The sequence below is a fragment of the Aythya ferina genome, assembly GCF_964211825.1.
Source record: "Aythya ferina genome assembly, chromosome: 7".
Taxonomy (NCBI): Eukaryota; Metazoa; Chordata; class Aves; order Anseriformes; family Anatidae; genus Aythya; species Aythya ferina.
Genome location: NC_140302.1, coordinates 35102290 through 35130163, shown reverse-complemented (window position 1 = coordinate 35130163; position 27874 = coordinate 35102290). Strand labels below are relative to the sequence as shown.

The 27874-nt window shown below is 43.3% G+C and overlaps 1 protein-coding gene and 1 long non-coding RNA gene across 6 annotated transcripts in view; both read right to left on the bottom strand.

Annotated features, from left to right (window-relative positions):
- Positions 1–27874, bottom strand: part of DOCK1 (dedicator of cytokinesis 1) — a 257618-nt gene that overhangs the window by 78268 nt on the left and 151476 nt on the right. For all 4 annotated transcript variants that reach the window (XM_084525023.1, XM_084525025.1, XM_084525022.1 and 1 more), the window contains exons 30-32: positions 4288–4366; positions 3579–3679; positions 330–388 (exon numbers count right to left, since the gene is read on the bottom strand). In XM_084525023.1, the coding sequence (XP_084381149.1) occupies positions 330–388; positions 3579–3679; positions 4288–4366 (239 nt within the window). The remainder of the gene's footprint in view (positions 1–329; positions 389–3578; positions 3680–4287; positions 4367–27874) is intronic.
- Positions 19166–27001, bottom strand: LOC311439401. 2 transcript variants are annotated; one of them, XR_014694704.1, is made up of 3 exons: positions 26894–27001; positions 25781–25852; positions 19166–19795 (listed from the first exon to the last, which is right to left on the bottom strand). It is a non-coding gene; the product is annotated as an uncharacterized lncRNA (long non-coding RNA). The 2 variants fall into 2 exon arrangements; XR_014694705.1 differs by lacking the exon at positions 19166–19795 and adding an exon at positions 20432–20605.

The following is a 27874-nucleotide window of genomic DNA, read 5'->3' as shown; positions in this document are numbered from 1 at the left end:
CATATTTCTGTGTGTGTGTGTGTATTTATAAAGAAAAAATGAGAGTAAAAGCCATTCAACAGATATCACCACACCCGCTTCTTTTTATTTACTGTGAGGTTGAATGCCATGAAAGAAAACTAAGATATGTAAACATTGACTAGCTATGTATGTTCCCAGACAGCAAAATAAGTGTGCAGAGGAGGCTTTATTTCTTAAATCACCTGCTTCCTAAATGCCTTTTGGAAGCCTAATGTTATTTCAAGAGAAAGCAGGCTTGTTTCATCTGCACCTCAGTTTATACAAACACTGGGTGAAAGCATTAAGCAACAGGCGTTCGTGCTACTTACCCAGATTATACCACATGTCCCTGATTTCAAAACCAATCTGCCTTCTCATATCGCCGTATCTTAAAAAGAGAACAAAAACATTTATTTATTTTTTAAAAATCTGACCAACATTCTCCAAATTCAGATGATATCAATAACTCTACATGCCCTCCCTCCCCAGCTCAGCAATGCACCTATAAATGCTGAACCCTACAGAATTCAAACAGGGTGAAAGGGGAATCCAACTCGTTCAGGACACCCCAAGATGCAGCCACACAGCAGCAGCCTGCATCCTCACCTCCTGTTCCTCGCTCGCCTTCGGAAGACCTCAAAATTTAAATGCCTGCACCGAATTTCCACTTTCTAAAGGGAGAACACAAAACATTCACCTGTGCAAACCTCTCCTTGCCACATTTTCTGATTACCTAACTGTCCTTTGGGACACGTGGGCGGTTACAGAGATTAATTGCGAGCATTTGCAATTTTCCTACCAGTGATGGCTAGAGGAAGCCTGACAGAGAGCTTCACGGCCTAAGGCCCTATTTTATTTTTACACACACTCTTAGCATCGCGTTGTCCTAGAAAAGAAAACCAGGAGCACCTTGTGACATCTTGTACGATGACGTGCAGAATCACAAAGAAAACGTTTCTGTGCTGCACACCGAGGGGATTTCTGTCCTGTGGGGCCAGAACAAAACAAGAGGGTCCAGGCACTTCCCATGCCAATGTGGAATTGGAGGCTGCTTCTTCCCCTTTCTGCTCAACCCACCTCCCACCCTGCAGGGACACTGGTGCCACCAGCACCCCGCCACCCACGTGTCTTAATGCTCTGCTCCCTCACCACGTTAATGAAAGGAAAGCTTAATGAATGGGAAACGCCTTATTGACTTCACTAATGACTGGATCAGGACCATCAACCTTCCTATGATTTTATGAAACGAACTCCAAACTGTTTGCTATCCAGAATATTTGTATGTTGAAGGCCATTAATTAAGTAGCAGGATGAGCAAAACAGCAGTATCTGGCAACTTGTGGGATTTCTGGGAACGATAGTGAGGTGCCCTGCCATTAGTAACGATTAAAAATATTTCTCCGTATCACTAAAAGTCTGTTATTATCTAACATTGAAATGCAATGTTTAGCAAAACCTACAAATTACAATAATTAGATTTTAATTATTAAATATTTAACATATTGAAATATATACTTAAAAAGGAGGGTGAGTGTGATATTGAGTTATTATTTATATCTCTTTGGCACGGAATTAATAGTGGTTTCACAGAGCAATAAAAGTTAGTGCTTCCAAACCATACATTTATTGCATCCGAAGAATTTACTGTCTTGTTTTTTGTCACCAGAACATGATTAAATTGAAAATAATAACTTATGAAAACATTATAAATAGAGATTTACAATTTAGCAAACTTCATTAAGCAACCACTTCAAATGACTTAATCTATTTACTTATATCAGCGGTGAGTAATGTCTGTTTATTTCTTGAAATCCTTCAACGAGATATGCTGCCCCATTTAATATAAAAATCACTCGGAGAAAATTTCCATCCAGGGATCCATCTCATCCTCACAAAGAGGAGCAGCAGCCCACGTACAGATTTCAGAGGCATTTCCAGTCCAGCCACAGCCCCGTTGGTTTTTGCCCAGATCAGGAGTCTGGCTGGGAATCAAATGCCCACGGAGGTGCAGAGAGACAGGGGTGGGAAAGAGAGGCAGGACCACGAGCAGCCATGGTTTTGATCCCTCTGCTTTCCAACTGATTGTAATTGGAGCACTCTGAGGTTTGTAGGTCTCCTTTAGACACTTAATTTTAAAGAAGAGTTTGTACCACTGATCCCATTTCCAGCAACAGCACTGTTCATAAATTGTAACTCTAATGAAATGAGATTTACCTGGCTGTACAAAAGCATTTTGATTTCCCTTTGCAGAACTGTAACTACAATGTTATTTATGATATTTATATCACAAGTGCAAAACCCTGAGCTCTGTTTGACATCGCTTTTCCACCGAACTTGTAAATATTCCTGTTTCATCAAGGAAGCCCCATGAGTCATATGTATGTGTGCTGGATCACACGGTGCTGAAAAATTCTGTTTTAACACCCAGCGAAAGCACAGCTTCCAAAGAAAGCACCTCAAAACTCCTGATGGAGTGGACGAGTTCAAAGGGCAAAACTTTGCTGCTGGGGAGAAAAAAAAACAACGCAGGCACAGCCCTGAATTTTCTGGTCAAAGACTGCAACCCACACAGGGCCGCCAGTTAAAGCACAAAACCTTTTAAATCACATTTCACTGCAGCAGTGATAAACTCTTCCCATTCTCACTGCAGTATCTCTTATCATAATAACACACAGAAAGGCTTCCATTTAGAAAGTGAAGTAATACAAAATACACCCTCTCTCTCCACACAGATCCATAATATATATCACACGTATAAGCAGGCTGAGCTGGGCTTGCTCGGGGATTCACAGCTTTGAAACTGTCCATTTTTGTGCATTAACTGTGGTAAACTGATTAAACCTGGAAACAAACTGCTTTTGCAGGCATTCGTTACAAACACTAATGGCACAGAAACAGAATCCACGCATGTGGTCTGAAAACATTTTCCTGGCTCTTTTCTGTGCTCGCTGCTTCGTTAATGACAGGGTCCTCAGCACTGGAAGCCCAATGACATGTAGGAGAAATGCATACATCGAAATATTCATGCTCGGGTCTTTTCTCTTTTGACAGGTTTCATTTGCTGTGGGATTCTGAATAGAAATCAGATAGTTCAAGCTCCCTGGTCAGAGGTAGGCAATGTAATCCCTTTTAACCACGCAAGCATACAAGGCTGCAGTTACACAAACCCATTCTTCAGGGACATCACGGGGAAACTGTCTGTAGTTACGAAAATTCACTCTAAAAGGCCGTCAGGGATTAAGCAATAAAGAGTGCACATAAAATGAGATTAGAATAATCACAAAGCTAAAGTGATTTAAAAATGTGGTTTTATAATATGTTAATACTTCTGAAAAGTCTTGACTTTATGAATATCCTGCAGTATAAAATACTGTCTTCATCAGTAATGAATCATGTAATTTAGATCTTGATTCAAGGGTAGAAACACATGCAATACTTGATTCATGTTTTTAAAACCAACCTTTCATTATACCGTGATTGCATCTCAATTTGAATGGATTTAGCTAAGAAATTAAACTAAAATTATGTTAATAGACCTCAAGTTCTTGTCCATGATTTAGATGACGAATAGGACTTACTTGTTAAGTATTTTTGCTCTCTTAGCACTTGAAAAATTCTCCAGTTGTAAAGACTCTTGCGTGAGAAAAGCAACAGCTAGGTGGAAGTAGTTGTTCCAAAGCTGAAAGGCCCCAGAATGACAAGAACAGATATCATTAATTCTTTGAAACGCTTTTTTTTCTATCTACAAAACATCCTAGAAGAATCTAAGTTATTCACATACAGATTTATAGGTGAAAAATCACAGCCATTGTTTCTTTGTATATTCTCGGTACATCTTCTCATTGCGTTTATGTTTCCAGGAAACATTCCCCATCTAGAAATCCCAAACGATTATGTGCTGATGATTCAAGTAAAATCAAATATGAGCACACAAATCTAGGTGGTGGTGGGAGGAAAAAAAAAAAAGGACCCAGACTCAGGCTGCACCTTTGACTCGATAACTCTACTAAAGCAACTGCTTTAGAAAGGGGAGGACACCCCCTCTTGCTGTTCCTGAAGAAAAAAAGGAATTTTCTGTGGTGCTCTCAGTAAGACTTGGTACTCTTGTAGGATGAGACCCACTTGACAAAAGGATCAGGAATACGTGCTGAGCCTGAAATGCCTTAACTGGACTTCCAGGGTTCACGGTGACATACACACATACAACAGAAGTCTATGTTTGGGACAAAAACTTCTTCCGATATTAAGACTACTCCCCGAGACACTGTTTGGTGTTTCTTTTCTTACCTGTAACTCAAAGTTGGCTTGATCAAGAAATTTTTTGTTTAGCATATCTGCATACTGATTAATTGCTCGCAGGAAGACTCTGAAAGATCAAGAGAAAATTACATAATTACACACTCTTCAGTAGCACCTTTGTACGTTTGGCATCCCAATTAGACAAAAATCTGAGTCTGTCTGGAAAGTGAAATTTGTAGCTGTTACTTGAAAAGCAGTGTGATCTCACCACTGGTAAGCATACGGAATTATATGCAGATGTTCTCAAAATTAATCAAGCAAATTAGCATATGCAGAGTAAAGAAACAAGGAATGTTTGGGATAAAATCACTTGTCTTTAAAATATCTCATGATAATCAGAAGATCATTAAAAATTCAGTTTATTAGAAAAAAGTCTATTAGTTTTTTTAAAGCTGCAGTATCTTAACGTTGTAGCTAACCTGGGGCTGAAATTGGCTGGACTTTAACTTGCAGGTGAAGCAAAACGTGTTTTTAAACAAATACGAGGCAGACACTGTTTTACTTATTGAACAAAAACATATAAAAATGCTGTTGAAGGACAGCCTTCAAAATATTGTTCAGTGTTCTACTTCTCAAACGCTAATTTACTCCCTAGTACAGTTTATTGCTTCCCTGAAAAGGTTGCTTGTTAAATTGCAATAGAAGCTGACTTGACAAGCTTTAAAAATAAAACCAAATGCTATAGCATAAGTAGGTCACTACATATTCATGGTGCTGAAAAGGAAACATATTATTCTCTGGTATCCTCATCTCCATTCTCAAAATAAACATTAGATTCCTCCTGAAGACTCTAAATTTACGGTATGAAACTGCCAGCTAATGCCAAACGAGCTCGTCTTTTGAGCAAACTGTCTGTGGTACAGATTGATGTCTCCTGAAAGTACCAGTAACGATAAAGACCACTCATAAAATGTACAACTTTTTTTTATTATTTTTTTTTCCCCCAATAGCAATCTTTAAGAAGAGATTTGCACTACTGGATGCAAATAACAGTTAATCTTTCTACGGGTTGATGAAAAAAAAAATCAGGATTTTTTAAAACAAAACAGTAGAAGCAGTTAAATCTTTTATTGAATTTAAGATACCTACTGATCTTTCCTGGAAATAATAATAATAAAAAAAAAAGACCATTAAGCTAAATGTTTATTAGCCCAAGCAAAGTAAAACCTCTAGATAACACCCAGACAGCAGCATGGTATGAGAGATTATTCATGTGTACCAAGTAAATTACATAAAGCACAACTTCTGCCACCACTGGGATGTGTCTCTGCTATAAAGCTGGATTTACCCCCACAGTAGTGCCACTGGAGGAGAAGAAAAGTATCCAAAAATGAAAAGAAAAACTAAGTAGATAAAGGAAAGCACAAAAGAAAATGTGAAAGATTGGAGAATATGTAAAATAGAATAGCATATATAAAAGAAAAAAGCCCACACGTGTAGGTACATTTATCTATAAATACACATATGAAAAAATCCCTCTCTTTATACACTTTACATACGTTTCACAATATCACTTTTTATACCTAAAGATCTCATTTGCATCCTCACACTTGTGCCCGGCACACGCAGAGCTGCATTTGAGGAACAGCAACTCCGTGCATTATTCACCAGTAACTTTGTCAGGGGATATATTTGGAAACTTCATTAAGGGATTTTATAAATGCGATGACTTCAGCACACACAAGAACCCACTGCAGACGGCTTTTAGATCTACGATTCAATTACTGAGCCGTAGCGTATACCAAGATGGAATCTGAAGTTATCCGTGTAATCAGAGCACCAACAATTGGCTATGTAGACTTATGTCCTGTTTTGTTTGGTTTTGAAAGCCTGACAATACCAGGAGATCCGCAAGGCTTCCCGGAAGGAGCAGTGATTTACCACAGCAGGAAGGGGCTCTCTAATGCTCCGCGCCTTACGAAGATAAAATCAGATCCAATACAGGGAGGATTATGCCTACAATTTAATTATGTTGCCTCAAGACATCACTGTAATGTATTCAATCTGCTCCATCTAATTAAGCTTTGGAACAATCTCATTACTTTATATACCATTATTTTACTTTAAATTGTAGCTCTCATTTTTCCCCTATATTAATTCCAGTGCCTACAAATAAACAACAAAAAGTGCAGAATCCACTGTACCTTGCAACAGAAGAAGGACTAAACCACGACACACCTGTACCACGCTAATTGCCAAACACCCTTCATCCAGCCCCTTCAGCCCATGTGCTACCCGTGGTTGGACTGCTGTAGGAGGGTAGGTGTTCCTCCCAGATTCCTGCAGCGGAGCATCCGAAAAAGTGATGCAGAGATTTAAAGTGTTGATTTTTTAATTATTCGAGCCCCATTTTAATTTTCGTTTGATTAGATGATACACTCGCTCCTTCTGTTAGTGTGAAACGAGAAGTTATAAAGCAGAACAACCAGAAAGCAGTGCAACCCCTGCAACTTCCTGGCACAATTAAAGGCACCAAAATGACTTCTCTCATGACCGAGCCCACGGAGCGTTCCAGCATCTTTCACTACCTCTGATGTCAAGAGAAAAGAAAGAAAGTTTGATGATTTTATCTCGAGAAGTTGATTTTGAGAATATATATTAAAATATTACCATGAGAAGTAGCACGTTGTATAGCACTCCTGGACAATTTGGAGGCTTCCATGACACAGCTCTCCTCCTTTACCTCGCTGTAAAGTTCTGTTATGGGGCCCAGGGAAGGAAAGGCTGGGTTTAGGTACACGTACTTTGCTGCTACATTGGGATCCCTGACTCCTGACCACCTCGTGCTCTCTGACACGCTCACACAGAAGTGAGGAGAGGTGCCACCCACAAAGCAAGCTGAGCCAGGATCTCAAAAAACAGGAGCAGAAATTGGATCTCAGAGAGTGTGTCAACATTCTGAAAATAACATGGAAGAAAATGCCATGATTTGGTTGTTCTTAACTGGAAAATACTGATCTTGAACCAGAACAGAAGGTGCTTGAGCATCATCTGGAAGCAAATTGATGCAGGAGAATGCAAACAACACGACCAACCCACAGCAGACTCTGTCCATTATTTGTTTCAGGAAACTTTCCATTAGGTTGTTCTCCAGGCTTAAACTGAAGCAGACAGATAGGAGCCACCTGCTCTTGCTCTTCTGGTACCACAGTGAAGAGGAGTGATAAAAAAAGACACAAACAGAAAGATGGCAGAGAAATCATCAGGTTTCTGGAAAGCATCTTAAGGATGCAGATAAGTCAAATCCACTGCTGACTGGAAATTGTGCTGCAGATATTGCACAGAAGTATTGAAAACAACTGTCGCTGAGAAAAAAAAATAAATAGTGTTTTCACCTGGAATATTCAAATACCTTCCTGTGAACGAGCTGCAATTTGGTGACAAAGAATCAAAAGAAATAACAACGGACCTGGCAAAAGCACAACGGTCTGGCTGGCCTGCTTCACCACTGCAGTACTACGCTCAGTCGTGTGGTTTGTCAATGAGAAAGATGATTTCTCTGAAGAGATCATGCAGATAGACTAAAATTTTGCTCAGTGAATTCTTGGCTACACTCCAGGAAATGGCACGTTATCATCTGTGAGGTTTGCTGCAAATCACGGTTCAGATTTATGCCCCAATAAAATTCAGTAGAAATTGTTTATGAATAATTCCAGGTGTCGGTCCGATACTCTTCCTCTTTCGATGCAGGTGCTTATGGCTTGCACTAACTTCACTGTAAAAGTTGTAGAAACTGGAAAAAAAACAGGGGAAACTGGCTTCTCAGAACAGGCAGAATTAAAACAACCGCACCAGTTCTGTACTGCAAAATAAGCTGGCTGCTTAAAATTAAGGACATCCTTACGTAAGGATGAAAGGCGTACATGGAACTGGCTGGGCCAACGGGGGAGCATCAAAACACCTCCTGTGTTCAATGGAGATCATCAGTCCGCAGTGGCAAACCTTTCCTTGGTGTAATTAATAACGAAGATCAGCGTCTAGTTGCATGTGCATAAAGAGAAGTGCTTTTCTTGAAGTTCAGTCTCGATTAACGAAAGAAGTTATCTGTGTCAGGAAGAGCCACAGAAGTTGAAACCTTGAGTGAGAGAGGACTGAGAGCCAGGGACTGATTTTAACATACCCTGCTACACTCGTACACTTGCTGATAAGACGCCTTATCAGTTCTTTATGAACCAGGAGGAATAATCATCCGCACTGGCACATGGTGGAAACTGCACAGGGTGTTGGTGAATGGTGGCACCAAAACCACTGAACACCTCTGTGCCACCACGCTACGAACTGCTTGGCCTGGCTCTAACAGGGCAAGGGGCAACTGTAATGGGAACAAAGTTCCCAAATAAAATAGGAAATACCTTGGGATGCTAAGGACCGGCTATGGAGAGCAGGAATTCTCCTCAATATGTTAGAGGAGCAGTGCTGAGAAGGGGAGCAGGCACAAAACTTATAAATGATGGCATAAAGTACCTCAAAAACATCCCGGGAGCTTGCTGTTCTAAAGACATCACTTTTTTGTTTCCCTAAAACCAAAACAGAAGTAAACAGGTGAAGCAACCATCTGAGACATGGCCGGGGATCACGCACCTCGCCCTGCCTAGGGCAGCAGGACGGGTCAGTCCTCATTTCTTCCACAGTTTCTCCTCATTTATGGCCCTCACTCCAGAGTCAATAAATCCATTCATATGCTGCTGCTTCAAGCCGTAAACACAACCTCAATTGCAACCAGTGTGTATTTATGCTGTCAGTGATTATTAATCACATCCAGAGGGCTCACAGGTTTGTGGCTGCACGCTTGGAGATTGCTCCCCCAAATAACGCAGACGTTTAGGCTTTGACTCTGTAACTTTACCGTTGTAGAGAGGCCCTTCTTCACGTGTACAACCTCACCGAGGCCAGGAGGTTGTTCCTATTTATCAAATCCAGACTTGCAGTGGTAATAATAAATGAGGAAGGGACAAAGGGACTCAATTTATAAGTGTAACAGCAGTCACGGTGCCAAACACCTCTCCCCTGCTTTCTCAGGTACAGTCGGTTTTTTCCTTCTCCCCGTCTTATAATTAATCAAGTGCCCTGATTTGCTTGTTCGCTCCTGTTTAACGATGTTTTATGCCCCATTTTCTTTTCATTTCACACGGTGCTGCGGCACACCTAGCGCATCCCTAACACACGCATAGATCAGCTGCCTCTGCAAAAAGGTTGTGTTTTGGAGCACGAACCCACAGAGATATTCCCAAAGCAGAACCATTCTCACAGCACGTCCTGTTTTGTCCATCATCTGCTTAGATCTAGCATCCAGGGGCTCAGGTTCACACTACAAGCACAAAATTCTTATGACACGAAAATAGGGAAGCAGCGCGAGCTGCAAGTGTGCGCCCCGCTACTCCTCCTTAAGCGAACATCAAAAAAGAAGAAGGAAAGCACCAACGAGCAAAGGGACGGATGGATTCCCTAATGACAGAATAACTACCTAAACAAGGATATATAGACACAGCTTAAGATAATTTAGGTTTAGCTGATAATTCGATAAAAGAGAGGGAATTTGAGTGAGGTTGTAAAAGGCACTATTATGATGTCATTTCAGTTAATTTAGATGGAGGGATAATGAATGCTTTATTACAACCGATCAGCCTCCCTGCACATCATCATGCTTTGCATGCCTGAGCTTTTGCTGCTCTGGGAGACAAATTTACTGCGCATATATGAGACAGACTACTCTTATCTTGTCAGGCTGCCTACGAAACAACAGACCTAGACCTTGAAATCCCAGAGCAAAACCCAAACCTGAGCAAATGCTCACTAAGGCATGAATAGCAATGTCTCCTTTTAAAGAGCAATCACTTCAAATACCTTCACGTTAGTTTTCGGCTTTCCAGTCGCAAAGCACAGGTAAGTTTTAAACAACTTTTCACTCACGTGTGAATTAAAACTTGTATTTTAATATACCCCTACAGGCGCTTTTTCCTTCGCATCACATACAGTATGTGATACGCCAATGACTGGGATCCTGGAACATAGAAAACACGTAATATGCAGGTACTTATTATGGACATAGGAGTCAAAATCATTGAAATGTGTGAGCGTGAAGGTATCTGATGTCTTTGCATCTCCTGCCAATCTTCTCCCTCCCCAAATTCTCTCTTTCTTTTCGTATGCTGGTATTACTGTTCATCCTTTCTCACCTCCAAACTTAACAACTGCCCGGCCCCCATCAAGGCTTCCAAAATCCTTTTTGTTTTACACTTCTGTATGTAATAGTTCCTCTGTCCAGCCTACTTTCTTCTTCTTTTTTTTTTTTTTTTTTTTTTTTTTAGCAGTACATTTAAAAGGTTCCTCGCAATATATTCTTTCTAATTCATCAGGCTAAAGAGCAGTCAAAACGTAGAAGGGGAAAAAAAAAAGAAACAAAAGCCTTGATCATTTGCTTTCTTTTGAATTACAATTCCTGGGCTGACTATGATAATAGCCCAGAGTAATCCCAAAGAAGACTTGCTACTAAATACTCACATTAGCATAATCTTCTCATAATGTCTACTTCACACCAGCACAGGTGCACCGTGTCACTTTATTAACCTATTTTCTAATAAATATTTCAGAAACAGTTTTAGCATATTATCTATAATCACTGACACCTCTTCCCTAATTTATATTCTGGGCTGTGTCCCCTCTAAAACAATGGGGACAGACGAATGAAAAATAACTGCAAGTTGCAGAAGGACAGATTTGTGGTCTGACTACCAACGGTAGGCACCGTGTAACGCTCACAATGTGTTTGTTTTTACAAATCACCTTTTTGGTACAGTTATCTCATGTGTTAAGATCAACTTTTGCAATCAACCCTGTCGGAATAGACAGGCAAAAGTGCTACAACGCTGGACAATCGAATGAGAAACAACAGAAATAAACTATTTAAAATAAAGTTTGAATGGAGATTCCATTCAAATGTCCTTGTAGATGTACTTTGCCTACCCAGAAGTGTGATGGATCCATGTGGAGAACACAGTCCACCTCAAATGCCTGCTGAAATGATGGGACTTCCAACAAGAAAAGGATCCTTAGCGTGAGGACGGGCACGAGTAGAGGTAGCAGAAACCCATTGTGAAGATGAAGACGTGGCTGTGAGGCCACACCAGGATGTCCCACACCTCTGAACCAAAAGGAGCCCACAACCAGCACCTTTCTCTTCCTCAGCGTGCCCCACGCCTGTGCCAATGCTTCCTTCCCAAAAGCAGCGGTAAAGTTTGTCTCCTGAAATTCTGCCTAAGATTTAACGCCAGCCACGGATTTAACCTTGTGTACTAAATCTCACCTCCTAGGGATTTTTATGACGGAGTAATAAAAGCTCAGAAATGGTGTTTTCTAATGGAAATGCTACAAGACAATTTAATTTAAGAGTTTTTAGCTAAGGCTACAATACCGGGAAGCCGGCGTCCACTGCGAGCGGACAGCATCAGCATTCCTCTTCCCAAAAGTTAATATTCTAAAGAAAGACGACTTACTGAATTCAAAAAGACTATTTTATTACGATACCTGGCAGAATTGCAATAGATCTCCTAGCTTAAAAGAAAGGTAATTTGTTGCAGTGCTGCTAGAAGAAATCTGCAGTCGCCTCAGCCATTAAACGAGCAGTTTTCACTTTAATGCACTGCCCAATAAAAGGCAAAAAGGCTTTGCTACGGAACACTTCTCACAGCCTGCCCTGGCCGAGTTTACCTGCTGAAAGCATCACTTCCCAGCAGCTGTGCAACCACAGAGGGGAGCTGCGAGGGCTCCCAGGCACTTGCCCAGGCTGCTGGCCAGGATTCGGCTAGGTGTTGCAGGGGTAAAAATCAATAAACCCAAAGATTTTTTTCCCTATCGCATTGTTTTTTTTTTTTTAAGAATTAAATCTGGAAAGAGAAATAATTTTAAAAAGGTAATACACTCACGTGAAGTGTGAGAAAGGACACTGGGTAAGTTTTCCTGCAAAGGGTGAACGTCCCGTGAATTTGGGGAAAAAAATAATCAAATACATGACGGTGTCTCAGGGCTTGCAGCAAGGGAACCTCTCTCATTTCCTGCTGACAGCACTGTCCTTTGTTACTTCGGCATTTCTACAGGTACCCTGAATACAGATGAAGGCTACTTCGGGTAATTATGGATAAATCAATAGAATCGATTTGCTACATTTCAAATTCTTTGACATTTTCATCAATCGTGCAATCAATTGTTTAGACAATTGCAGCTGGCTAAATAAATCTCATAACGCTTGGAAAATAATCCTAATTTTTTCCTGCGGATATTTAATTACTCTATCAAAGTCCGTCACAGAATACAAACGAGGAAGAAGAAAGGAATCTGCAGAGCAAGGAGTGCAAAGGTGAGTTCAGCACCACAATCAGTGCTGCTGGGGTCATAAATCCGGTGTGCCCCACTCAGTTGGCTGGAAAGGACTTCTTGCTTTGTACAGCATCCAAAATGTAAAGTTAATCATGATGCCTGATGGCAAAAAACTTCCATGGAAAGGAAAAGGAATTCAGCTTTTCGCCCTGTGCCTTACCGTTACTTTTGTAGTCTCACTACCAAGAATCCCAACCAAGAGACGCTGCCCAGAGGAGCCAACTCTCACAAAATTAGGACCAACTTTGACAAAATTAGGACCTCCTTCCTCCCCACCCCACGTGGTTAAAACACAGTCTTCTGGTGAGAGATGTGAATGATGTACCTGCAGTGGCTGCTCCGCTTTGCTACTCCGCGGACACTTACGTTGCTGGCAGCCTTGCAATGGGATCACAGATGCTAGAAACATATGGGGGGAAAAAAAAAAAAAAACACAAAAAAACCTTCCCGGAGCTTTAGGTAAGCCTGCATTTGATCCAAAGCATTGCTCCCAAATTTTGCTGTGACACAGAACATTTCAGGAAGGCAGCAGGCTATGTGAAGAAGGAGTGAAGCGAGACGGGAACAGCGCTCCCATCCCGAGCAGCCCACTGCTCGCGTAACCCAGCTATTAACCTCTGGACAAGATCAGCGCTTTGCTGTTCTTCTAATTTCTCTTGCAGGCTCCTGTCTGCAGCAAGGAGACATGGCTCAGTAAGGAAAGGGTTTTCGCTTCCTGCCCAGGGTTCGCATCGGAGCTGAGACTGGCTGCAATTAGCAGCCCCAGGTGATCCATCCCGAGCAGCCCCACAACATCCCTCTCATACATAGCATTTTTTCTCTTCTGGTGCATCCCTTATTTTGGGGAAGCCCGGAGACGCTGATTCCCTCTGACTGCCTTCAGCCTTCATTTCGTCCTTACGAGGCACGTGCTTTCTGCAGTTTAGACGGGCTAAATAATGCTGCAGATAAAAACAGACCGTCTTATAACAAACCACAGCGGAAAGGAACAATCAAACCCATTTTTGTTCACTCCCCTAACATGTGTTTTGGATGCCGTGAGCAGCCACTTCTGCAGGGAAGCACCGCGCTCTGGTGCAGCACGGCTGTGGTTTGAAGCCTTCGGATGCGTTCGGGGCTCTGGAGGACCCGGCCCTCCCTGTGCCATGCCAGTCCTCCCCAAAATTCCTCCCTGCGATTTTACAACCGGCAATCCGTTGCTGCCTGGTGAAGTCAACACCTCGGAGGCAAATGCAATCAGGGTCGCAGAAAAAAAAATAATAAAAATGGCCAAGTGCATCAATGAGAAAGTTTCTATTGAAATTGTCCAATTGTACAGAGTTGTGAAATGTAATTGTGGCCACTGAATATGGCCGTACCCCTACAAGTACAGCCAGAGATATCTTTTTTTCTATTAAAGACTCTCCCCTGCCTCCACACCGAGGATGGAGACTGAAGAGATGAAGCACCATTAAAGCATCGCCCGCCCTCTAGAGAAGAACTACTAATAGGACAATAATATGGCCTTCAAATGGGAAACTGGTAATTATTTTAATGCCCTGGCTGCAGGATTCTTCCAACTAGATCCTCCAGCAAGAAATCTGCTCCTTTACCATTTCTCTCATGCCATACTTCATTTTCTCTCACTGTTAATCTGAGGAAGCTCTTCACGACACAAAAATACACTATATAGGGGTAAGGTATTTTTAAACCTACAAGAAACGATCTGGCTTTTGAAATATATATATATAGCATCTTGGAAACCCTTTTTTAGTACACCGTAAGGCTAAACTTTTATTTCTGAGAGATGAGTTTGCACGACTGGGTGATGACTGGAAGGGGCGGCTGCGGTATGTTGAGTCTTCATCTCCTCAGCAGCCGAGCCATATCAAAGTTTGGGTTAACACAGAGATAAGCGTGTCCCCAGTACTAAGGCAGCTCTACTCACTGTGTCCGAAATAGGGAATTTTGGATTTGGAAATGACCCGAATTTGGAAAGATCCTGACTGAGAGCAGAGCAGAGCACTGTGAACCCCCTGTGAGGACAGGACAGACAGCCAAGCACTTCCCACAGCAGTGCCATTGGGATGATTTCCCTGGACGGGGTCAAAGTCTAGTTGGGCAAAAGGCTCGCATAACATTTATGCACCATTTATGCTCCTTTTATGCTCTCCTCCGGCCTGAATTGCATATTTTGTCTATCTCTAGACATGTAATTTATAATGCCAATGGCACTGAAGCCGAGCAGCTTCTCTGCGAGTAGCCTGTAATTATTTTATGGGCTCAGATGGGTGACAGGAACAAAGCGAGAAAAAAAAAAAATCTATACCAGCCCCAGTGCTGGGAGTTTTTCCCTTTTCAGTGAAACCAACAAAACATCCACAGCGAGGATGATTTTTTAAGGCGATGGTGGCACAGGCAGCAATATATAGCAACACCTAAAGCTGCCATAATCTTATCCAGCTTAATATTCTGTAATGAAAGAGCGTATCACTTCGCTGTTGAAAACCATGATGTGTACTTGCCAGAGGAATCAGAGGAGTGGGGCACTCTTGGTATCCAGCAGCCTGTCCCTGGGGGCTGCCCCTGGCCCCCAGTAGCACATCTGTGCTGGGCGGGTGCCACAGCCCTGGCCCAGGCTGCCCAGAGAGGGGCTGAGGGCTCCTCCTGGAGAGCTTCAAACCCACCGGGACCTGGGGCTGGGTGCCCAGAGGGACTGAGCTCCCTGCCCACATCAGCCAGGCTGCAGTTCTGTGGAGTCTCGTGCCAGGACATCTGTATTACAAATCCACACGAAGCCAATACACAACTTGTTTTCTCCCTCTGCTGCACCGAGGTTTAAGCAATAATGTATGTCTGAAGTCATACACCACCAGCTCAAGGCCGGTGACACAGTGTTTGAGCATCCTGAACTTGCAGCAATTATACCCACCGAGCGTGGGATGGGCTGGGACGCAGGGAGAGACAGCGACGTGCCCCGTGAGGATGAAGACTTGTTTGGATGCAGACGGATTCTCCCCACTCCCAGTAATGAAGCTGCTGTTGCAGCATCGCTCGGGCGCCAGCAGCAATAAGCCAGGAGTGAGCTGAGCAGCACGCCGAGACTACCAATGGGTCCTTCTGATGGAGAGGGATGCTGGCATTACAGCCATGAAGGACAGGGAAATGCTGCTTGTGGAAAGGATATTGATGCTCACCCAGATGAGATTTGCCAGCGTCCACCTGCAGCAGACATTATGGGAAGGCTGGCGAAGGCGAGAAGCTATATAGGCCAGCACCAAACAACTCCTGTAGTTGTCAAAGGTTTATATAAGGTAAGCAGCACAGCTTTCTGGACCTTTTCCATATCCTAGCAGACAAATTAAAGCCAGAACGATATGCAGTTTGTTCAGATTTTTACATATTTTCAGCTTTAACGTCAGTAGCACACAGACTGTGATCGCTGAAAATGGGTACCCGAAAGATATTAAAAGGGGCTGCAAGTGGCACGCAGAGCTCCGGCAGAATTTATAGCGCCTTCGGTCAAAAGTGGTAGCATCACAGCAGCAACACAAAAGCCTGCACTAAGGGCTCGGTTTTGCTCACACCGACAGCCAAGAAGATGTGGGAAGGCCTGCTGAAGATTTAGGGGATGTTAAAATGGAACGTGTCCTATTTCAGCTTTCCTCATCATCCCCAGGTCTCTGGTAGATAACAGTATTTTATAAGAAAACATGTAACAAGTTTTTTTTTTTTATACATTATTGCTAAAATGACTCCAGTACTATTTTCTGAAAAAGCCAACTCTGAGATAAAGATTCATTTTCCCCGTATTTTTGGAGCCTTTTCCTTTTTCTCTAGCTTTATGGGAAAGAATAACACCCCCTCCCCTGCTATTTGGGCCATGTAATTCAAATTTTACTGGGAGAAATAATGAAAAGGGTTTTACGATCTTTTTTTAGATATACCTACCTTAATATTTAATCTGCTCTATCGCAGTTGTGAAATTCTCTCTTTAGGCATACTTAAAAGTTACACATTTCCTATCACCTGTGCAACAACGTACGGGTGAAAATAAGCCTCGCAAAAAGCAATTTAGCTCCCTCTATAAGAGAGCATGAGCTGAGGAAACCATTCAAGTGCTGCTCCTATAACGGGGAATAGATTCACTTCTGTGGTGTTCTCTCCGATTTGTAATTTTGTATGAAACCGTAATATTTTTATTCCTAAGCCGTCATTAAATGTTTAAGAACCAAATGCCAGCAAAAAAGGGAGAAATAAAGACTTCTGAAGGTTCTCCTGCAATGGCAACTCTGAAAGCGCTGACATTTTCATCAGGAATAACCTGAATCCCTTTAGTAAGGTTGCTCACTTGCAGCAGAGGCCAGAAGCCCCATTCGGCCCTGTCCTTCACCACGTGCCAAAGCCAAGGACAAAACCCCAAACTCAGGGCACCACAAGCTGCCCCTCATCCCTGCACCAGCACCCCTCTGGGGTCACGATGCCACCTGAGGGTCAAGGACCATGGGACAAGCTGCTGACCCCAAACCCGGGCACCCCACACCTTCCTCCCAGAACATTGCCATGTAGGGTTCCCGTCACCAAGCGCCAGGCAGTGGTGCTCCTGCTGCCCTGCAGGACGTGCCTTCCCGGGCATTTGAATCACTTTACAGGTCCTTGTAAAACATCTCAAGTTTTTCTTTTAAATAACAAGGAAAGAATGATAACAACCCGACTAACAGGATTCTTCGCCCCGAGGGAAGGAAAACCAAAATTCATTAGGAGATGTTATACCCTCTAACATGCTACGGATAGGCTCCGAATATTTTCACAGCCTGTGCCACTCTGCAGGTCTTGGCATGCCACCTACGTCCCTTCTGTACAAAAAAGAAAATACGGATTGAGTCACAAAATAAACAGAGCTGAAGAATTTCCCCCAAACCTGAGCTGTATTTCAAACCGCCACCCACCTCCCAAACATTCCTCATTACACCGTACCACCAACTGCTGAAGACGCTTTTGCACCTCCATTAAAATACTACGGGACAGCTCAGATACAAATAATTATCGATTATTTTCTCCGTGCCGCAGTTGGATAATTTAATTGTGCAGACACACAAAGAAGAAAGAACAATGCAGAGTCCAAATTAACCCTCCGCGCATTATTTCTGCAGGAGAATGTCTTAATTGCAATTACGCATTCAGAGACCAGCACAACACTTTGTTCTTAATTTGTATGTCGTATAATGAATAGGTTTTAAATTAGTCAAAAAAAGTAAATATTAGACTGTGACAAATCATAATTACTGCATAATCACAGCTGTATAAATTAACTTCTGCTAAGAAGTTTTCAGTTGTGGTAAACAGGCTTTTTTTGTTGTTTTTAAGTCAATTTGTGCAGCACAGTGATTTGGGGGCTCGCCTTCTCTCATTCAAAATTACTTAAGAACACATTTATAGGGTCAGGCTCAGAGAAAAGTGGCTCTGGAAAACATAAGAACACTGTAGTGTGTTGCTTTGCCTAAATTAACATGAAAAGTGCTGGGAACAGCAGTGTGCCAGCACAGTTTCTGATGTGCAGGCTGCCAGCTCTGAGACAGGCCCTGTGAGGGGTGGGATGTGGTGGGGGGCAGACACAGCAACCCCACAGCACAGGCTGAAATCTGGGCTGAATTTCACAGGACTAAGAGCTGTCTGCAATACAGATGCAGAGAAGGGCAGCTCATCATACAAGGGCAAATTCAACGAGCACAGACGGGTAATAAAGATAGATACTGAGCAAAATCAGAATATGGGATGTCCAATACGACTCCTGGTGGGCCACCATAGCGTACATTATAACTCCTCCTTATGGTGTGAGTCCGTCTAGGTGACTTGAAGACACCACAGCAGAAGGAAGCTGTCAGAACAACTGGTTAATTCCCTTGAGGCATTGCTTTTTTTCCCTCTCATGCAACATTAATACATAAATTCAGTGAGATAGGATCACCGTATATGCCTGCTATAATGGTGAGGAGAATAGAAAAATCTAGAAGTTACTGTGCTTCTAGAACTAAACCTCATGAGAGACCAGATGTGAAGAAAAGATGCTTAACAGTTATTTGGGGAAAACCCTTTTTTTCCTGTATGACTTAGCAATGCCTGAAGAGAATCGAGTCCTGTGCTTTGTGGGATGGCTTAGCCTCGAGACTTTTGGGGGGTCCTTGTTGGAAGCAACTTTGATGGGGGGGTAAAAGCTTGATGGGGGGACAAAAAGGGTGCCTGCAAGTCCCAGGGTGTTGCTGGGACAGGAGGTGTTGGAGCAGTGTGGGGTCAGGGACCCAGCAGCACAGCTCAGTTTGGGCTGCAGGCCTAAGCCAGGGAGGGCACCTGGCTGCTCTGGAAATAACGAGGTGTTGGCTCTCTTTCAATTACAAAACCTTTTGTGCCCATCCCATTACATACATCAGATGAAGTTAGCAAGAGGCAAAGGACTTTCTGTCTCCAAAGACCTGCCCCGTGTGCTGTGCATGTCATATTTCAGACTCTCCTGCTCAATACAGACAACCTGCCCTCAGGTGGATTCTGCACATCACACAAACAAGCACAATCCGTGTTAATCTAGGAGCAGGAAAGTGCAGGTACGATGATGTACAAATGCAAGACAAGGTATTTGTATCTTCTGCTTGGTGTTAGGGAACAGCTAAAGCTTCCCATTCACTCATCTGGAACTGCTAAGGTAATCTTGCAGCTGCCAGTCCCAGCAAGCTCATTTTCTCAGCCTGCAAGGAGTTTTACCACCCAAACAAACACGATTGATCCGGGTGAGAAGCACATCAGTGCTTGTCTACTCCTTCACCAGCCGAATTCACTATCTCCTCCTTTTATTTAACAAGGAGTCAATAGGGTCATCTCTGCACGTGTCCCAGGCACAGCTGCTTGGCTTGGCAGCCCCAGGACGGGGAGGCACACGTGTGGAGCTCCTGAGGGACATGGAGGAAGGTCCAAAGCCTGGCGGGCCTGAGCTGAGCTGTCTGTGGGTGCTGGCAGGGTGGCAGGGCTCTGCCAAAGGCTCCTTCACTTCTGTAGGGCCTGCAGGGGAAGTCCTAGGGCCAGGCCTGGTGTCAGGGCTCAGTCTGCATGGGGCTCCTCACACGGCTCTCCCACCAGCACTTGGGGTCTGTTTCTGAAGGCAAAGAGCGCAAAAACCTCACAAATTATTGGTGATTTGCAAGTATATTTTTTACTTGAGACAGCTCCTGTAGCGCATTCAAAGGAAGCTTTACCTGAACTAAAGATAACAGCAATGAAGGCAAAGCTGGAAAGCAGGATGAGAAGCAGAGATCTGAAGAAATAAAACCACATCCATAGGCCCCTCCGCAGATGACATCCTATCCAAAAACACGGGACACTTGAGAGCCACCCTTCTCCTCCCAGCCACCCCCACAGCACAAGTGGGGAGGAAGACATAAAAAGAGTGCATTCATTATGACAAAAACTGTTTTGAGAAGAAAACCACCTAGATTATAAACGTGTGAAGCAATCCCATCAACACCTGCCTGCTCTGAATAGACGATTTCATACCACACTTGTACCCCTGTGTGCATGTTCAGGATGGCTCTACAAGAAACCACAACGAAATTGGAAAAGCAGCCTTAAAGCCACAGAGATTGACGTGGATAAAAGAACTGACGAAGCCTGACTACATAACATTTATTTCAAATTAATTTTCTGCCATCCAGCTACAATAGTTCATTTTTCCCTATGAGCAGGATCTAATAAGACCTAATAGGTAATAAATCAGATTCCTAGTTTAGGGCATTAAGAAACTGCAGTGAAATGTTCTGCTAGACCAGTAAGGTCTACAGCACTCTGCTCCACAACAGCCGGGGCATTGAAGAGCCTTAAATCATCAGGCTGTCCCTCTGCAGCTCTCTGACCACTCCCGTGGCTTTGAAATTTCAGCAGAAATCATTCTTTATGGCAAACTCCATAGCTGCAAGCAAAGCAATTTAAAAATCACTTGAGGAGAGCAGTTCCTACGTACTGCTTCTGCTACCAATTACTCAGCTTCGGCATTTACAAAACGCGCAGTTTAAATAATACAAATGGGTTATCAAATTATCGTGATGTAAACAGACAGAGAAGTTGTTTCCAATCAACACATCCATTACAAACCAGCGACAAAACAGGATTATTTACTTGGCAGCTATTCATTCCTGTTAATTTGGCACAGCGTTGTGAGAACCGAAGCTTTACGAGCAGCACGCTCCAACCTTCAGGATAATGTGATAATGCCGCACGTGTTGCCTGAGCCATCTTCTTATACAGGAGAGGTAAAATAAATGCAAGTGATAACAACATCGCAGTCACTCAGCTCCCGTGTCAAAATACATCCACCTCAGTAGTTCACCACAGCATGCTCTGACCACTTCCATTAAAACCAACCTTAAATTTGAGTTGGACAGAACTAATCTCGCTCCTCTGGCTTGATCCGACAGGGAATTGACACACCAAGACGTTTTTTGGGAACATCTTGGAGGTGTCAACCTCTAGCATAAAGATGGGAATCCAGAAGGACAATCTAGGTGGGACTTCACAGAAGTACATAACTCTACAAGTCATTTGGGATGAGTATTTGTCCATGCTGCACTCAAAGCCTAAGCACAGCATTGACCTTCCTTAGTTTTGTATACAATTCTGAATTATTTTTCCAATTTACGCACTGAGGACGGGTACTGTGCTATTTCAGTTAGAGTTATGGGTTAATGTTCATATAGAAAATGTTCTAGTTATCGAAATGGAGCAGAACGTTTCATGGGAAGATAATATATGATTTGAATTCCGGTCTTCGCTGCTGGTTATTCACTGCATGAGCACAGGCAAATTACTTAATCCCTCTATGAATCAACTCAAACATCTGTAAGGTCAACATAACGCAGATGATCTTCCCCAGATGCTCTGAGATTCTTATAGAAATAACGCAACTTAATATTATTGCCGCTACATAAAACTGGCACTATCCATCTTGCTTTATGGCAAGCGAGACATCATCGGCAACGGCACCCCTTTAGCAAAAATGAGCTGAACACGTTGGTGAAGTTTCATTTGTTAGGTTACCCAAACTGTTTGGGTAATAAATCCCAAATACAGTTTCTCAGATTAAAATGTGCTAACAGCGGTACATGTGTACATGTGCAGATGAGGTTAAATTGAGCCAGCTTGCCAACGACACGTGTGTTGCAATTTGATTACGCGGTGATTTTCCACCACGGCTAACTCACAGGAAAGTAAAATTTTAAGGTAAGCTAAAATAATTAAAATAAATTCACCAGCAAATACTGTAGTGGTGTTTATTTACACGTTAGCTTGCTGAGATTCCTTGAAAGAGATGCTTTTGCCCATTACCACGTTTTCTGCTGCTCTCCTACGTGCTGAGGAATGGAAGTGCTCCCGGACCTGCTGAGGAAACACCTCTCACCCCGCAGTGCAAGTCCTCACCACAGACCACAACCCCTGAGCACACTGCACAGAAAAATACAACACTTCTTTTCCTTGGGACTTACAACTGTTATGTTTAAAATCTCTTACTTTCAAGTCAATATAAACCAGAGAAATTTAGAAAAATACTGAAGCTGGGTTACTGATGTAAGAGAATAAAATACCTAAAAGCTGAAATTACCCACTCGCACCATCTTACTCATAAATTTGTTTAATTAGCTTAAAATGAACTTTAAACACGAGGATTGAATACGCTTTAAAAAACTGAAACTGGAAATAATACAAGTCAAATAATTTGATTAGGCACAGTAGTTTTTATCTTGCTACCAGATTTAGTTCCTGCGCAGCTCCTTGCAGGGGTACAAGGTGCGGGATTCAGGAGCTACTGGGGTTACAGAGCACTGCCAGACAGCCCCTTGCTGTCTATCAAAGAGCAAGAAAGAGAATGGTTTTCCCCTCTTCAGTGATATCTGGAGTCCTGCATTGTGTACAAACTCCCTGTGCTCTTTTGAAAAGCCGGACTTTAATTTCCTCTTTCTTTTTATTATAGGAACTGTCTTGACTAAGACATAAATAACCCAAATACCCAGGCCAGGCACTTCTCCCTTAAATCAGTGGGAACGAGTTGCACATTTTGTGACTCCCCCCAGACCTTCTTGGTGCCCTGCAGACCCTCAGCCCTGCACTCCCCAGTAGCAGACGGCACTCCTAGGGCCAGGCAATTTATGATTCAGGGAGAGAAGGAAATGTTTAAGGGAACTGCTTTGTGAGCTGACAATGGCCAAAGCGATTGCTTACTGCAGTCGAGGAGAGCTGAAGGTACTGCAGGACACCTGGAAGCCAGGGCCCGCTGCTGAACGAATTGCAAAAACAGACTAGCACAACCTGGCACTTCCATAAACAGGAATTTTTAATTACTCTGTCATTTACAGATCAGTAGGCAGGATAAGAGCACCTCACAAATTTGTGTTTCAAACAATCAGCATTATCAAGTTCATGATTACTGAAGTTAATTTAGAGATGGAAGGAGGCAGAGGTGCACTCCTGGTGTGCACCCCGTGCATGTGGTGGGCAGAAGCAGCTCCTGGAGGAGCCGCTGCATGCCTCATGCCATGGACATGCCCGTCACCAGCACAAGAGGCTCCTCCACAAGGCTGATGGATGACAGTAAATACCGGGATTGAAATTTATTTGCTTTTAACTCCAGTGAAATTTCTGAGAGGATTTGCATAGAGGAGTTGAGATCTATGACAAGTGTCAAACCCCAAATGCATTTAAATGGCTGTGACCACTGATGTCCTGGTAACACAACATCACAGCGTTCCGATGGACAAATATCACAGAGAAAAAAGTTTTCAAAAAAAATGAAGTCCTTGCCCTTTGCTCTTAACAGGGCTGATGGTGTCCAGTACCAGAGAGCCCCTCCTGCTGCTGCTGCACCCCCAGCCCGAGGAACTTGCTAACCAGTGCGCTGAATTCAGACAAGCACCAGGAGAAAGCAGCATGAGATAAAACCTTCACATGGTGATTTTCCCTAAGCATATGAAAACATTTACACCTTGCTTTTTTTTCTTTTAATCTTAGAAAAGGCTTTTAGGGATTGCTCTTTTCTCAGCCTAAGACTCTTAATAGATTCTGCAGCATCTCCAAACCCAGTAAGACTCGGTCAGATGTCTTATGGTACTTATACAGGGTTATTCGCTGCAGGGAAAGAATACCATTAGTAATAAGCAGCACTGGGACACGGGCAAAAATTAAAAAAAAAAAAATGAAAAGACTGCATCATTAGCACCGTGATTTCATTTAATAACCTGAATGGGGAGTACTCGGTGGTAATTCTTTCAGTGCATGTCAGTCATCCTCACTAACCCATGCCAGCCAAGGGAAGGCTGCTGCCTTTGCAGCCCCAGGAACCCTTCCTGCTGTCAGAGGGCTCAGACTGGGAGCCGGGCACGTTTACCTCCTCCTTGTCCCCCTGAACCCTGCTACTTACCAGGTGGAAGAGCATGAGCACAAGCCCCACGTGAAATCAAGGCAACTGTTGTATCTCATCTGTCAGGCCTTTGCAGGTAGGGGTTCTGTGTCAGAACAAGAGAACAACTTCCACAAAAACACCTAAGTAAAAGGGATTAAATATTTTACAGGAGAGAGAGCAGCACGCTCCAGTGCAAACCTCCACACAGGGCATGGTAAAAGTTTACAAATTTAAATCCTGGGTAAGTACAAAACAGAGAGGGCAATGCTGTCAGGGGAACAAAAAAAACATGTGCCTCAAATACAGCAGCACTTCTGCCACAGCCTCCAGCAGGGGAATTTTTTCTCCTCTAACTTCCCAAGCAAACAAATTATCCCTTCACATTACAGCTGGTGTAAGTTATAAAGGAAATTAATGAACAGCCTAACTGAAATCGGTCCGAATCAGTCTCCACACTGATTTCTGTAAAGGTAATACCTAGAGACTGATCAGAACCAAACAAGCTAACAAAAATCTGTTTAACAACTCTGCTTCCTTTTAGAGATGTACTTTAATTTTGAATGTTGTTTTTATTTTTATTTTTTTTTTCATCTGTAAAGATGCAATACAACAGGGTTTGGTGCACGGTTGTCACTGGCACTACTCTGTTCTCCCACATCCTTTCATTCTGTGAGGTTTCTGTCCACCAATAATGACCCTGAAATCCCAACCAACCTGAACTAACCGATGAAACCAAATCTTGCAAGTTATGAGTGCCCAACGTCTGAAACTCACAGTAATGTCCCCGTGATGCATGCTGTAGGACAGACTGTGGTGTGCTTGTTCATACAAACCATCCCCAGACTCAGCCTATTCTCCAATATCTTATTAGCAGCTCTGATGTTGGAAGTTAAAATACATTTTATAAGCCAGATGAATAAATCACATATGCCAGCATAAATTTTTCATGATTTCTTCATAAATTCCTCATTTCTTGTTGTCAGTTGTCTTGGCAGAAACTAAAATATATGAAGCTGTAAAAACAGCCCTCTAATTAAGACAACTGTCTCCTTCCAGTACTAGTTGGCAGCAGACGTGCCATGCATCACCCCCCCGTGCACGCCGCAGTGAAATGGCCTTTTGCAAAGGCAGAGAATTGAAACAAATGTGCATCACCTTTGTCTAGGTGGTTATCAGCTGAGCCACTCTCTCTGCAACACCTACTCCATCTCGCAAATCCCTCGGGGTTTACATTTAATGCTCGTTTCCCACTTAGAAATTCATATTCATTACAAACTGCTTTGTTTCACTTAGGCACTGATGGAGATTTTTGACTTCTTTGATAAAAAGACATCAGTTTACCAATTTTTTTTTTTCCTTACTAGATCAGAGAGAGTAACTTCAGACAGGACAAATCAAGAAATGGGTGAAGAAAGCGAGTCCTTGGCCTGTAGGGGAAACTACATCAGAGCTGAGTCCACGCTCCCCAAGAAGAACCAAGCCCCTGGTCCCCTCCTTGGCAATCCTGATGCAACAAAACCCAGCCGTGCTGGAAGAACGACCTACGGAGGTTTGCTCTGCATAGCTAACAGTGCCAGCTGAAGGAAAGCCAAGCTCAGCACACATTTCTATCACTCCATTGCTACACTTAACACTCCAGCACTGAATTTGGCAAGGAGCAAACCCAGTGATCCCTCCACGCTCCTCAGTACTGACCTGAAAAAGTACACGCGCTTCTTGGCGCTGCCTCCAACAGTTGGGCAGCCTGAAGAGGATGAGGAATATCTCCTACAAGCAAATATGTACATAAAAATATCTGCTGAAAGCAGTGAAAACTACAGGTTTAGGTAGACTAGGTAAACCCAATGGCTAAAAAGTAATAACTTCTGGGGTACAGGGGTTGAATGCATGTGGTAGACCTTAAAGTGCATGACCCTGAACAAATGAGGGAAGTAAACCCCAGTATGAATGAATATTTCAGGTTCTAAGCAGCCGATATCTCTTAAGGAGGAATATTTTCCTTAAAACAAAAACATTTCCTAGATAAACTATGACTGAGGTGTTTGCAGAAGCAGCACCCTGCAAAACACAGTGCGACAAATGAAAAAGTGTTTGGTGCTCAAGAAGAGTTTACACAAAACACTCTTGGTTTTGTCACTTGGCAATTTTACTTCGATTTTTAAAAACTAAACATGTTTGCTGGGTGAAGAGATACAAAACAGTCCGGCAAGAAGAACATGAGAAAACAACGTGGGAGGGAGAGCAAATATTGCAAGTGTGTTGTAGTATCGTACCTCCTTCCAAAATCTCAATGGCAAAAATGCAGCTAAAATTCACTCCAGAAATGTTTTTGTTTGGATGTCTTTGTAAGTCAATCATCAGAAATCTATCAACTATCTTCTTCTATATCTTGCTTCTTCAATCTTGTATTTTTGCTTTGCCTTGCATACCTGCAGACATGACTGGGCTCACGAAACCACGAAGTAACAGGTTTTATCAAAGCCCAACACCGAAGGGAACTGGAACAGCGATTACTGAATACCTGAAGCCTCAGAGGGAACATTTCAGCCTTAAGAAATTAGCACTGTCATAAAGGTAAATAATTTTAAAGTTTCCTATTAATACAAGATCACCTATTATTCCAACAAAGCCACTCTACATAAATATTTCCAGCCACACCCTGAGAACAGAGCAGGGGGTTTTGAGGCTCCCTTGACTCACCACCTGCAGCGGATCAGCAGAAAGCTTCTCCTGGCCCTGTGCACCCCTACATTACTCTCTCTGCACCTCAGTCCCACGTTTCCTACCAGCCGCTGGCCACAAACTCACTTTGCAAAATCAGCATGGATGCGAGGAGAGCCCAGGAGGAGCAGCAGTACCTGCAGGCTCTGACGGCAGCAGGCAGCCCGGGTTATGCCCCATACCCAAGGAGCTGCAGGACTTCTGGAGAAAAACATCTCTCAGGTGCTGCCTCTTCCTATTAACACCTCCTGTTTCCCACCCTGCCCAACCACAGCACCTGTGAGCACTGCGGTGTAATTGCTCTCAGCAGCTTTAGCAGCTGCAGCTCTTCACAGGGATATCCCCTCCGCCCACCAGGCTGTGCTGGTACCAGGGCTCTCCACGATGTACCCGACGTGACCACGGGCAGCAGCTGGGGACATGAACCACCTTGGAGATCCGCGTGCTACCCACACATTACACATTTTTTAGGGACGTGAGATCAGGTTGGGGTACACGGAGCAGGCTCACCCCCACCGAGGCCATGCTGCCCATCACCCAGAGCCATAAAACAGCAGCACCCTTGGGTCCCGGAGGCCGGCATGGAGCTGGGAAGGATCCACGGCCCGGGGTGCAGAGCCAGACACCTGCCTGATGCCAGCCCGATGCCAGCTGCTGAAGGACAGCCGGCACCTGAGCCAGCATAAGGCCTGCCAATACAAATTGAGCTGTCAGAAAAAGAGCAAATTCAAGCAGGCAGACGATTCTGTTCCAAGTCAGCACTTTACTTGCACAGGTGTGGGGTTTTTCACCCCGTGGTGGTAGCTCTACCAGGCACAGGCAGGCTGAGGAGGAAGAGAGGAAGGCTTTGGGTCTGGCTGCGGGCAGGCAGAGGGGGAAACCTCTCCCATACCCGGATGGGCAAAAATCTGACAAGCTGGCAGGTCAAAGCTGCTGGCACAGCTAAAGCTGGGTGCATGTACAGAGATAGCAAATTTAAAGAAGGAAAATGTTTGTATGGATTTTTTTTTTTAATTATTGTTTTGGAGACCCCAAAAGAAAAAGATCTTGGAAAATTAACTTTGGTGG